Genomic DNA, 13,956 nt, shown 5'->3' with positions numbered 1-13,956 from the left:
TTTCGTCCGTAAAGTGTCATTACAGCTGCACTATATAGGCTTTGTCGATTGGACTAGCAACAACTGAGGCGAAAACAGCCACATACTTGCCTGAGACGACCAAGGACAAGACGGTGTATTTTCTGGACGGCACGTCTGCGTTTTCCTCTACCGTCTAACCAAGGCTAATGAATGCGTATATAGTATCACGTAGGATAATTTGCGATAGCACCAATACGGGTGAATGTTGGTGTTCTTCCTCTACCTCCGCCTGTGGCCGTCTCGTGTAATGCTTCAAAGCGCAGGATGTTCCCATAAGCCCCTGCGTGCCACGGGTGGCGCTTGCTTTTCTGAAAAGGTTAGCCTTTTCAGAAATGCGCCGCGTCTTCATGACTATACATTTGTAACCAAGAAGAAGCACTATATTTCAATCCCAATGTTCGTTCACAATTAGCAGCATCATTTATCAGCCTCCGGTACATTCGTGTGGCGAAATCGAAGCTGGCGGAGCTTAGATTCCAACTCATAAAACGTTTCGTCAAGAAGAGCAGACGTGTCGCCTAAAGAGTGTTCAGTTCATCACCTGTCCTTTCCACGACGTCCGATGAACAACAACGCTTCCTGCATGGTCGGCTTGCCGGCACGGCGACGCCGGAGAAATCGCCGAAAAGAAAGAAAAAGACGGCGCGGCCAAATGACGTCAGCGGCTGGCAGCCGAGCGAGGGGGCATTTCTGCCGCGAGATTCAAAGCTCCCTCGCGCTCCGGGATTGCGCGCTACGCTCAAACTTTTTGTGCGAATATGTATCACAGGGCTCAGAATCGTAATTACTACTTCTCCCGTCATATTTAATTCCGATCATTTCCATGCTCCTTTAAAATCGTCTAATCCGTTGGTACAGGCGGCCGTCCCTGCGCTGTCAGCTCTTTTTTTTCTTTTTTTGCTGATCACTGCGGTATTTAGACTTTTCATGGAGTCCAGCTAATCGCTCACATTCGGGTTGCCAAGGATGCTCCTTCCCTTGAAGACCTTCGCAGCGTGCGGAGTCGTTGGTGGAGTAGCTGGTGGACGTTGCCGGGTCATTCCCGAACAAGAACCCTTCCCCCCCGCCCCATAAGACGAGGTGGCATTCACGACTCACATAAATAGCTCGTTTCATAACAGACACCATACGCGCATGTCGCACCACGTCACCTACAGAGGTTAGTACACACCATGGGAGTGCGGGAAAGAAAAGGGAACGTGGTTTCCATCTAGAGTTCATTTGTGGAAATTCCGCGCTCTTCACTCTCAGATATAGAGATATAGATATTTATACTCGGATGTTGTCGAATAATTTGGACCTTATCAGATGACCGTCTGCATATCAGAGCATTCGATTGTCCTCGTGGTATGTTCTTGGATCCATTGGTTATACGTTTTTGTCCACCCTTCCTGGAATTCTTTACCCTACGCTGGGACGCCCCTGGGACGCCGCCTGGGACGCCCCTATGGGACGCCCATGGTAAAGACGGAGAAACCGTGCCAGAAATGCGCAAACTTTTACAAAGAATACGAAGGGGAAAGGTCGACACGAAGCAACACGAGCTCCTGCGTAAGGTGGGCTTCACCTGGTATAGAATCGCTACGTGCCGCCATTTCTGGCAGGAACGTACATACAAACTGGCCATACTGCTAGTCTTGTAAAGTGGGCCTCACCTAAGCACCCGACCGCTGGGTGAAGCCGCCTTGCAGAATGATGACGCCTACCAAAACGATGCCGGCATCATCTTCTGATTGTGGACAGATGTTGGAATATGTTTATTCGCGTCATCTTCAGCAAAGAACTGTTTCTGTCTCTGTCATCCGGGAAGTGAGAGTCTCGGCCATGCTGACCTTACTCAAGGTAGATGCAACCACTTTATCGGAGGTGTCTTCAGTGATATCACGACTGGTTCCCAAGCAGCACAATGTACTGAAAGGCGAGTGCAATAGGGGTGGACGGTATGTGTCTTGTCAATGTTCTTGAGTTGCACGAGCCTGTTCAAGGCCTTCCACCTACCCGTCCACCCCTATTGCACTCAACTTTCAGTACATTGTGCTGCTTGGGAATTTTGTTTCGGTATTCTGGGAGGAATTTTCCAGGCGTAATGACTTTTAATGAAAGATGCCTCAGAACATCAGTTATCTCATGTAATTACTTTTATTTTCATTTTGTTGATAACTTTTTGTACAACTTGTCGGAAAGGGACATCAATAAGACAGGCATTTTAAAGACATGTTTGCTACTGATAGGTTTGCAGCTCACGGCTTCATCATTCGCAACAATAATTTTACCTGAAACAGGCGACTTTTTAAATCTGTATGTTTGCCCACGCTCAACAACTGACCTACTTTGCAGAGACGATGACGTCCGTTACGACAAATGAATCCAACCCGGAGCTTCGGAAGCTCCTTCAAGGAGATGACCTTTCCTCCTATTACGACAAATTCGTCGATATAGGTGAGTCAAAACGGAACTTTATGATGAGGGTGGTGATCGCGGTGGGACTTCATATCTCCGCGCATTTCAATGGGGGATAGGTCGCACTTGTCGTCAGCCAAGCACCGTCAATATATTGGGAGTGACCGCTGTCGGGGTCACGGGTTCGAAAACTTAACACGATGCCAGCAGAAGTTCGTACGCTTAAAGGGACTGTCACGTCCGAAAGCATGTCGATGAGATCGATGTTGTAATGTTCGGCACCGCTTTACAGCTTACTTGGTCACGTTTCTCTCCCGAAAACAGCAAGACTCGCACACCCTCAGAAGTAATGGAAAAACCTCCTCAGATATACGTATAGCGTTGACCCCATAATGCTGAGGAATATCAATTTTTCCTACTTTTTTTTTGTTCATGTTAGGTGAAACGTCCTCGAACAAAAACTGTAAGTTCGAGAAAAATTATTTTACATTACTAGCAGCAGCTGCTTCACATGAAGCTCCGCATCTTCCCAAGTTCAACGTATGTTCGCCTTATAATGTAAATTAAGGAATTTACAGGAAAATCCGTTCGTATATTCATAAAGTCTTAATACTTTGCATGTTCGAGTACGGATTCATGTGTCAGTGCGTTAACCAAAAGCAAGGCGACTGTTCAGTCGAAAACATACCAGTGGACACATACAGATAAATCTTTGATCGAAGACGGAGGCGGCGAATAATGACACTGGTGCTTCTGCAAGGCATGGAGACTCGTGTCTTGATAAGATATCAGTGCTCTCTAACCTCAGTTATGGATCTACCCTTAGGCGGGGACAATGTGCAGCAGCTTCGTGACTGCACACCGGACGACTTCCAGGAGGCCATCAAACTGGTACATATGGCCACAAAGCCACTTCACGTCAAGAGATTGAAGAAAGCACTGAAAGAGTGGAAACCACAGCCAGGTAAATCGGAAACCAGGCAAACAGGAAACCAAATTTTGAAAAACGGCAAGATCTTCATGTACCACGTTTTGGTATGCGTGCGTGGTACATAATGGCAGTAGAGAAAGCCGGCAAGACTTCCTTCGTTGAGTCAGGCCTCAAACCCCGGCCTCACCAGCAGAGCAGTTTACGAGCTGTTTTCTGTATTCTCCGTAGGCATTCCTAATCATTCTAGTTGCGTTTACGAGACTTCTAAATGGTAGCAACGATCGCATAGGCTCTTGTGAAAACGCCCAGTTCTCTCTATGCCTAACTGCGGGGAAGTGTTGGATAGTGAGGTAGAATTGCGAGCGGTTGTATTCTTACCCAGATACTTGACTCAATCGACAGTTGTGCTACCGCCACGTGAGCCTCTCTGTCATTTCAGAAAATCAAAATGTATGTGTCAACGTAGGAATATAAACTACTTTACCTTACAGTCTCAGGAACGTCCACTGCGGCAGATGAAGGAAAAGGGGAGCTTCACGAACTACTTGGACGAGCGGGTCTGCTCTCCTACCACGACAAGTTCATGAAGATAGGTGAGTCAAATGTGACTGTGAATGTGTTTCTTTAAGGCGGAACTAAAATTCAAAAACAAGTTGCTATCAAATGAAAGTTAGTGTTTGAAAAACATGCTTTTAACCGGGACTGTCATGCTCTGTGGTTTTGCAAGGCCTTGCACGTGCATCGTAAGCTAGAAGCACCGATTCACGAGTTGAAACAAGATAGACTTCATAGTGCCGAAGCAAGAAAACGTCCAGCATAATACAGGTTGTAGCTGCGCAACGAAATCGAGTTCTGAATTATGATCGGAAGTAGGACACTAACGTACCGTGTAACGTAATTTGAAGCGAACTTGTTTTTGCATCTTACTGCCCCTTTAAGGCAAATAGCACACAGACGTGCCGCGCTGTCTTCACCAATCGCTGCCGGGTGGGTGGGCTCGCTGGCACAGCTGTGTGCTCGCGCCGGCGCATACAGGCAATGAAAGCAGTGCACGTGCAAGTTGGAGTACCGACGAAGTAAGCAACGCAGTTGTGAAGTTCGATTGAAAAAGGAAGGCACGGTAGTTTGCAATTTGTGGAATGAAGGAAAAGTGCGTCATATTTAAAAAAAAAACACCTTGTTTGTCGCAACGGTTGCTTCCCTCCACTTTTAAAAGCAGTGCGGTTCCACAAAATGGGAGACCTAGCTTCGCATCGTTCTTTAAAACTGACTATGCATGAAGCACTTGATATATTTCCAGTCTCCTTATCTTAACTTGACCCCATCGATGCCAAATAAAGTATTCATAGCGGAGTTTGAGGCCTGTTTGTCTGCCTCTACTTGTGGATCCTCCGTTCTCATGAAGTTGAGATCGCAACAGAAGCGATGTCGACAATCGTATATGATACGTTTTTTTTTTTTTTTTTTTCGTTGACTGCCACGTTTCAATTGTTGATCTTCTATACAGAGGTCCCAACAAAAGCTTACACAACATGCGAGCGGTGTATTTTCTCCTCGGCGCCACACCCTACTGGCGAGCGGAAAGCGCTCGTTTACTCGTTCAGAGCTGTGAGTGAGTAGCGACACACTGCGGCAGTTTCGGTACCGCTTGAATGTGCTCGAAACGTGGTTTGAATTGGTGTCGCTGCCGGCGCACTTCTCCACCAGTCTGAACGAGTGAACAAGACCACTTTCACCTGCCGCTAGGGTTGCGCACCGAGGGGGAAATATACCGCTCGCGTGTTCAGTAAACTTTTGTAGGGCCTGTACTTCTACTCTCGCGACTAAGCATACTCTCGTAAGAAGCTCCGAAGGCGAAGCATCGCCGACGCTGGCCAAGGAACCGCGAGAAATGGCCGTGTGCGGATGGGCTCAGGGGCTTTCTGGCGGGCTGACGTTAATACCACGGAACTCGGTGTCTTTGTGTCGCGAAAACGCTGTACACGGTTCTCATTTTGCAGCGCGGGCACCGCCATGTATCGCGATCAACGCTATTCTTCCGGACATTTCTCGGGTTCACTCACGTTTCAGTGTGTACTATAGCACCCGTAATCGCAGGCAATCCCGTTCAGATTGTTTTAGTTGTACTTATATAACGCATGGAGTCACGTGTCTTGGAACCTTTACCTTCCTTTTGGAACTTCCCTTAGGCTGGGACAATGTTCAGCGGCTTTGTGACTGCACGGTGGACGACTTCCAGCGAGTGATTAATCATGTTGGCATGGCCGAAAAGCAACTTCACGTCAAGAGATTGAAGAACGCGCTGGGCCAGTGGACACGACAGTCAGGTAAATGAACAATCAAACTCGAAGACAGGACTACACCTTCATGTCCCCCGTATTAGCGTTCGGTAGCGGTGAGTACTAGCACACTGAAAGCCGGTTAAGGGTATCGTCGTTGGTTCACAAATCCGGCCTTGCACATGAAGCGGCTGACCAGCTATTTTCTGCAATCCCTGCAATATACCTAATCAATCTAATTGCGTTGAAGAAACTCTCACATTGAGCAAATCAGCACCTAGCCCTTTAGGGGTACCGGACCTCCGCATGCGAAATTGCATAGGAATGTAGGATGGAGAGATAGAGATGCCAGTAGTTGGACACCTACTGAGTCGATTCTGTGCCTCAGTACAGCACAGAATACCCAATTCCAAATGTACTTCAAGTAAACTGCTAACGCGAAGTATTTCAAGTATTCATCAAGTACGTTGTGATTTTATTTTGTATCACTTTGCATGTCACTGTTTAGTATATGTGTCTTGCTTTTTTAGCAAAATGTTAGCGAGCATTGTTGACAAATGCTCTAAAGTCCTAGGTTAAGCGCTAACCCGTGAATATGAACTTAATCAGATGACTTAATTTGCAGTTATATGTGGAGAGGTAATCAGTCAGCAGTGCTGCGATTACCGATTATACCCTGACTGACCCTCGCACCTAGTGTGGTGTTCCGCTACTAATCTTCTACTATAACAGGCTAGGAAATTTCAAGGGAAAAAGTATAGGCCAACGGAGATTATGTATTTCTGGGCGTTCCATGCTGCTTTTTGATATAGGACATGTTTAAAAAAAGAATATGAAGAAAGTAAAAAAGGATGAAGCACAATGTAAGTCATCGTTTTAATACGACTGTTATCTGCAGCACTGTAATCCATGTGACCAATAAAAAAAAAACGTAAAATGTTAGAATGAAAGCATGTGTATCTTTCAGGGTGTTCATTATCTAATGCAGCAATTAAGCACATGACTTCAGTCCCGAGAGATGTGCAGGGTGGATCGCAAACCCCTTTGACCGTCATGCCTTCCGCATTTCCGAGCCATACGCGTTTCGGGATTCGCACTAACGATGTAATACGCGACTATTACTTTTTGTTATGAAGTTTGGGACGAAGGTCCTCACCGTATCGGAAAATCTTCTCTTAAATATATTCCGGGTAACATGGGGCGAAGTGTTACATGCCCTTATACTCATATTCTTCCTATTCCTGGTCGAGTATAGCTCACGTATCTGTTATTGACAGTTCCCTTATGCTGGCAAGTTGACTCTATCTTATCTTGACGAACCATTTTAAATCTCACTCCTCGCACGTTGGTTTTGTATCGCTTACAGCGAACTTACTTTGCAGCCGTAACGATGCCCATTGGGCGAAACCAGTTGGAGCGTGAACTCCACGAGCTACTTCAGCGAGCGAATCTGCTCGCCTACTACAACAAGTTCATTGAGAAAGGTGAGCCAAAACGCGACCTTGTGTTGCAGCAGATGTTTCCGCTGTTTTTTAACGGTTAAAAACATGGTTTCTAAATGATTCGCTGAACGATTTCTCTGAAGCCAGCCTCAATAGATCAGTGGTAGTATGGACAATTTTGTCTCTGGCTTGAAAGGGCACGAACCCTTATGCGACGTCCATATGCGTTGGGCGGTTCGTCCTCCAATGCGATTTTAACTAAATAGCTTGAAGGATGTGCTGATACCCAACGTGACAAATGTAACGGATGGGTGGGCAAATTGTGGACGAGCTCAGGGTCATAACGTCTCGCGAATTACATTCCCAAGTTAGTTTAATGATCTACAATACTCTGGAAACGTGCTACGGCAAGAGGTACCAAAAGAAAGTGCTGTGAAAGAAACTGTGCACGGCATACTTTTATGGGCTCAACCAGGTCTACGTGTACGGCTGGATTCTCACGAACGTTTTCCGCGTTCGTGTTTTCAACGGAGGCAAATCCTGGCAATTCTGTACTGGCCTAGCAAATGCTTTGCAGTCGAAGGAAGCAAAACGCACATTCCTCGTGGGTTCAGTAAAGTCTAGAAATATACTGGCTCCCTAATAGCGAACTGTTTATCACTTCCCCAATGTGAATCTGCGCAGTAGACGGCTCGGCAGAAGAAACTGGCCGGCTTGGCGGAAGAAACCAAGCCAAATATCATGCCAAGCCGGAGCACGGGCAGACCACGAATGTCTCGTCGACACAGGGTTTGAGGGCCACAAGACGGAATGGCAGTGAAACTAAAAATTCACTTTTTTGAAAACCCGCGAGGAGTTTGGAATAACTATTTTGCACACATAATCAGTGTTCCCTTATGAACACATCGTGTGACTACCATTTCATTCTGTAACACTCTGAAATCGGCGTAGCTGAGCTTCAATGTACACCGGGATCTTCGTTAATGATCGATTGGAATTCGTAAATCAGGTCGCGTTGCTCCCTGGCTTTACCTGAGCTAGAGTTCGCTTGAAGAATAAAAAGGGCGACGTCATTTATTGAATGACCAGGCTGTTTGAATTGACGAGAAACAGGAAGATTTGGCTTTTTGTTAACGTCCGACCGCTGGTTGTGGAATCTGATCCAAAAAGACAGTGCCTCGTATCACCTACGTATTGTGCATGACACGCGTTACACTGAATGGCACAAATGACATTGGATCAATGTCTATAAAAGTCACCATGAATCTTGACGAAGAAACTAGAGTTTGAGCTATTAACCACGTGGGCGCTTTGCATTAGTCTGCATATTTGGCTGTCCTGGCCATGTCATCTCCTGGACTAAGCACCTTTCATGCGTTTTCGGGAGCGCATACTTTATTCTCGGGCATCTGAGTCTTAATGCCTCGGAATTGCCCACCATCAGTTAAAAATACTATGTATGTTGCACTTCCTATGCCGAAATTTCAATAGACTTCTGGGATATGGGAACCTCATCAGATTAATTATGGACAAGCGATAGAAGCTGCACAAAACAGGGCCACTCGATTCTTCTTAAATTACTACTACAATCAGAGTAGTGTTTCCGATATGCAAACCGATCAATCCCTTCCTACGTTAGCTCTGCGAACAAAGAGGTCTCTTCCTCCAAAATTTTTATTACAGTCACTGGAGCAATGACTTGTTGAGCAGCATGCGTTTCTCCGAGGCTGGACCTTCAAGGTTAAGTTAAAACATTGCAACCACGATTACATTATTTACTCGTTTTTAGTTTTTTTGCCCCATGAACAAGTGCTGGAGGGAGCTTCCACAAAACATCGTCACTATCCAAGATCCTCGGAAATTTAATAGCTCTGTGACAAGACCTTTGTGTAGAGTGCCACCGATTGTTTCACTTGAGTGCTTCGAATTGGTTTGGTGCGTCTGTACTTGACCACCATAAAGTGTTTTATATTTACTTGGTGCTGCTGTATTGCTAAGTTTCTATGTGACCAGTATGTGTATAGTACTAGTATATTTAGTATTTTATATATAGCTTAACAGCTTTTCTGATGTTTCAGTCAGTAATTTTCGCAAATTAATCTGTAATACCCTAATTTTCATAGTTGATTGTATGGATTTTTTATATTACCTAGATTACCCTGTTGATTTGTCTCCTTTTGGGGTTGTATGAGTGAATTCGTAGCCAGTGCCCCCTCCGTTACGTAATACCCCTCAGCGATCATCTAACTAATGATCAATAGAGTGATATTAAATGGTAGGAACAACTTATTTATTTACACATGGTAAACAAGACTTTCGTGCACGAGACTGCACTTCTTCAGGTTACAAAAATATAAACATGGTACAGGCACATATATACAGTTGACGGGGGAGTTTTGGCATGAGAGGGTAACAGGTTGATGGAAAGGATGCAAACACAGAAAAAATAAATACAAAAGCAGGGTAACAGAAGCGAAACATAACGCGAGCCCAAGGGCTTATACACAGGAAACGAGAACACTTGTTGGTGACTTTCGAGGAATTAAGGATAAAAAGGGGGGTTATGGCGACGTACGGAATGAGGACACAGGTGCGGAGTACAAAGGCGACTAGTGGACCGTGAGAACGTGAAGACGGAGGTGGTCTCAGGAGAGAGACAAACGAAGAAGATGTGGAAATTGGAGAGTTGTGTGTATGTGTGTTTATCATTATCTTTTTTTATTTGAAGAATGATATTTACGGGTTAAATAATTGTAGTGGACCTGCGTGGATGTTCAAACCATGAGGCTTCAGAGACTGGAATTTCGCAATTAAAAAGGACTCGCGATTTTTGCGCTTCATGTCACTGTTATAACCCGATTCAAGGATAACGATTTTGAGGTCTGTATCTAAAGCGTGTCCAGGAAGGTTAAAATGTGTAGAAACGGGTGTAGGATGGTTATTAACAATCTCGGATTTGTGGCCGTAAAACCTTTCCCTCATGGTGTTCGAGGTTTCTCCAATATACTGAATACAACATTTAGTGCACATAATAAGGTAACATACGTTAAAAGAGTTGCAGTGCAATCCCTGTCGGATTTCGAAATTAAAAGAGTCTGAGGTGCTCGAGATAAATGTACATGGGCTAATGAAATGACATGTTTGGCAGCGTTTGTTACAACAAGGGGAACACCCAGGATTTGGTCGGGATAGACGGGATGAAACTAGTAAGTTACGAATGTTACGTGATCGACGGAATGTGATATTGGGGGGAGCAGGAAAAATTATTTTAAGTTTTTCGTCGCTGTGAAGTATGTTGAGATGGCGAGTGAAGATGGACCCTGCGCCACTCAGTGCTTTGTTATAGCCGGTACCGAAGGATAAGGGGTTTTGTTGCTGCCGCGGTTCATGTGAAAGCAATTTATCCCGATCTAGAGATTTGCACGCGGAGAGAGCATTGTTTATAAGGTTGGGAGGGTAGTTTATAAGGTTGGGAGGGTGCCTTGCATGCTCTATAATGCATGTAGTAGTAATTCGTCTTCATGAGACTTCGCACTTGTTTAACGTAAGTGTTGAACTTGTTCTTAGGTTGTGTCAATGTGCAGCGGCTTTTTGACTCAACGAAAGAAGAGTTCCAAGAGGTTATAGACATTGTTGGCATGACTGAATACACATTTCACGTCATGAGATTGGAGAACGCACTGGCACATTGGCCATGGCACACAGGTGAGCTATGCACCATTGAACTGAGGCACAACACTAGGTCCTCGTGTACTCCATCTTGGCATTCGTGCGCCGAACATGTTGACTTAGAGAATGTCGATATATTTTTCTTCGTTGATTGAGATGTTACACGCTCACTAACCGCAGGGATAATGCTCTCTTTTCAAATTTAGGACGTGTTAATTTTTGTTTACTATCGTTGTCTCGGTTGGCTTTCGAGCCTCGATCCTTTCGTCGGACTGAGAGCGATTGCGTTCAAAAAGCCATCGCGCGTTATGGTCCGCTGCTCCGAAAAGCATGATGTTCGGCTGTTTTTTTTTTTCGATGGCATAGCTCGTGGAAATAACTGTCAATTATCATGAATTTGAGTGAATTGTGCACGCTCTTCATATTGGCGGGCTAAAAAGTGACTTTACTTGGCAAATTTCCGTGTTGAGTTCGCAAATATTCACATAGTTAAACTTACGGTACATGACATTCACATCAGGAGGCGGCAAAAACCTGCCGTTGACCCCATGATTCTAGGTGGCGTAGCTTTTTATTAGAATTCAATGAGACGTTTTCTGGGACACCCCGTATAACGTATTCAATGTTCATTATTTCGAATGCGCACAATGCAACGTAGGAGGATTCACAAGTGCTCGCTACATCTGGATGCGCGTTAACTGCGAGGTGTTCATAACGAGGAGCTTCACGTTAAGATGACGAAATGTCCCATGTGCCACTTGTACCACCTGTGCCCGTGCGACTCGGTAGCTCCACCCACAGATAATCTTACTTAATCTTACTGCAATCGGAAACTGCGGGTTCGAATGCAACCGATGATGTATTTCGTTTAGCAGTCGTTTACCAAATATATCACGCCGAAAGATCACCACCATGTTTAACAAGTCGTTGCCACGTGTTTGCAACAAACAAACAAACAAAAAAGAGATATTGTTCAGCTGACGCTGCAGTATTTTAGCCTATACCCCCCCCCCCCCCCCCCCACCGCCCCGAACGGAATCACATCACGCCGTAGGGACTCACGTGGCAATGCTCCCTTCACTGACCGGCAGGTTTCACTCGAGGCTGAACGCGAGCAGCACCGCTTGCAGTTAGTTCCTGGTTTCGGCCGACTGACAGTATAATTGCCCAAAAACGTTGCGCTACATGAATGCTGCCTGTTCCTGCGACTGTTACCTTGTTGGGTGTCGGTATTAGGAAAAGCTCCTACTACTACAGATGAGCCGATACACTCTCAATGGTAATGGTAATCGTAGGGTATTGTTACACGCAAGGTACAGATACACTTTCAATGATCATTTTTCTAACGTGACGACCAATTGCTTATTTTCCAGACACAATGGAGCCCACTCCGGCAAAGAAACAAAAACAAACGGAGATTTGCGAACTCCTTGAAAAAGCGGGACTTGGCTGTTACGAGAAGAAATTCATGGAAATAGGTGAGTCACAATGGTTAGCACAGCTTGCGCAGCACAAAACACACAGGGCGGTTGTTGGTCTGTACAGGCTATACTGTACAGGCTCTTAAGTGCAATTGATGAAAACAGTTAAGTGACTTATATTTACAGACTGTTGGCAAGGGTGAAACACAACATAGTTTGATTTAGTATAATTTGGAACTAACCTGCTCAGCGACAACCAGAGCGATAGTTTGCTAAGGACAAGGTTAGCTTCATGAAACAAGCCCTCAGGTATGCTGCCTTGTACGAATATTTTGGTGCCATCAGCGTACAATGTGCAGTCTTTGGCTAAGAACTTAGGCAAGTCATTGATAAAAACTAAAAACAGGAAGGTACCCAAGATTGACCATAGCGGCACACCTACTTTGCACTCAGCCAAATATGATCGGAATTTCCCGATGGAGACATACTGCTTTCTTCGAGTCAAGTAATTTCGGAGCAGGCGCAGTGGGTACTCCTCTTATCCCATACCTTTCAAGTTTCAGGAGCAACAGTTTCTTGTCAATTAGGTCGAAAGCTTTCATTCAATCTATAAAAATGTCCATAGTAAGTGTCTTAGAATCGATGCACCTTTCAATTTTCTCAAGAACGTTACTTAATTCTATTTCAGTAGATGTGCCCTTTCGAAAACCAAACTGAGATTCAGATAAAAGTTTGTGTTTGTCAAAATAATCTGTAAGCCTCCGTTAAGAGGAGTGTCTATTATTTTACTCAACGGTGAAACTATCGCTATCGGCCTGTAGTTAGATACCAAAAGCTTACCGCCCTTCTTATGCGCTGGGACAACCTTGGCGACCTTCAGCTCTTGGGGAAAAATTCTTTCAGTAAAAATGTCATTGATAACACCGTCTTGCACACCTGATAAATATTACTTAAATTGTTTTAAGAACATTACACGAACGTTTGCTTGAGTGTTTCAACTTAAGATACTGAATTACGCTCCCAACTTCTTGTGCGCATGTTGGTTGAAGAATAAATGAGGAGGAATGAGACTGAGGTAATTAAATCGGAACATCACCACAGGGCAAGATATTGTCACGTATCGTCTTTGGGGCAACAACACCAACAGGCAACGAGGCGTCGAACGACGGGCTGGGGCCCGCGACACTTCGCGATACATGGCAGGCGGTCCTTCTGGAAGTATCTGCTCCTTCGCTCACATCAATCTCAAAGACGTGCCGATGACGTTTTAGAGGCTTCTGTATTTCCTCCTCTCCACCAACGCGCACTTTCTACAATGTTCGCCGCTGTTCATAAAAGCTTGTGAGCTCCCAGTCGGAGCATTATTCTTTATCTTAGTTCTGCTTAAGAGCTGCTAAAGTAATCATTAAACGTTGTACCTATCTGTCTTTGGTCCTTAGTTACTTCACTAGATCTGGTGGACAAATTAGTAATACCTATCGCTATTTTTATTTTTATTTTTTATATTATTTCTTTTAGTTACTTTTATAATTTGTATTTTGATTTATATTATTATTTTTATTTAAGGTACTTTTAATCACATTCCATAACTTTTTTTTTGTCACCATCACATTTAGCAATGGACTGAGCCAAATACTGTTTCTTTGTAACGTCTAGCCGATTTCGAAGCAAATTATTGTATCGCTTATATCATGTAAGCAAGTCAAAGTTTGTTGGATGAGAGGGACATATTTTGTACAGATTATTTTTGTGTTTTACTGATTTGAGGAGACCAGAATATACCCAAGATTTCT

The 13,956-nt window shown here is 44.6% G+C and overlaps 1 protein-coding gene across 2 annotated transcripts in view; it reads left to right on the top strand.

Annotated features, from left to right (window-relative positions):
- LOC135375910 (uncharacterized) overlaps positions 1-13,956 on the top strand; it is a 50,559-nt gene that overhangs the window by 17,354 nt on the left and 19,249 nt on the right. For both annotated transcript variants that reach the window (XM_064608545.1, XM_064608546.1), the window contains 7 exons: positions 2,359-2,460; positions 3,248-3,385; positions 3,844-3,945; positions 5,542-5,679; positions 7,014-7,115; positions 10,641-10,778; positions 12,116-12,220. In XM_064608545.1, coding sequence (XP_064464615.1) covers positions 2,364-2,460; positions 3,248-3,385; positions 3,844-3,945; positions 5,542-5,679; positions 7,014-7,115; positions 10,641-10,778; positions 12,116-12,220 — 820 coding nt within the window. In that variant the 5' untranslated portion in view covers positions 2,359-2,363. The remainder of the gene's footprint in view (positions 1-2,358; positions 2,461-3,247; positions 3,386-3,843; positions 3,946-5,541; positions 5,680-7,013; positions 7,116-10,640; positions 10,779-12,115; positions 12,221-13,956) is intronic.

This window comes from Ornithodoros turicata, unplaced genomic scaffold (genome assembly GCF_037126465.1).
Source record: "Ornithodoros turicata isolate Travis unplaced genomic scaffold, ASM3712646v1 ctg00000955.1, whole genome shotgun sequence".
Classification (NCBI taxonomy): Eukaryota; Metazoa; Arthropoda; class Arachnida; order Ixodida; family Argasidae; genus Ornithodoros; species Ornithodoros turicata.
This window is presented reverse-complemented; position numbering and strand designations above follow the sequence as displayed.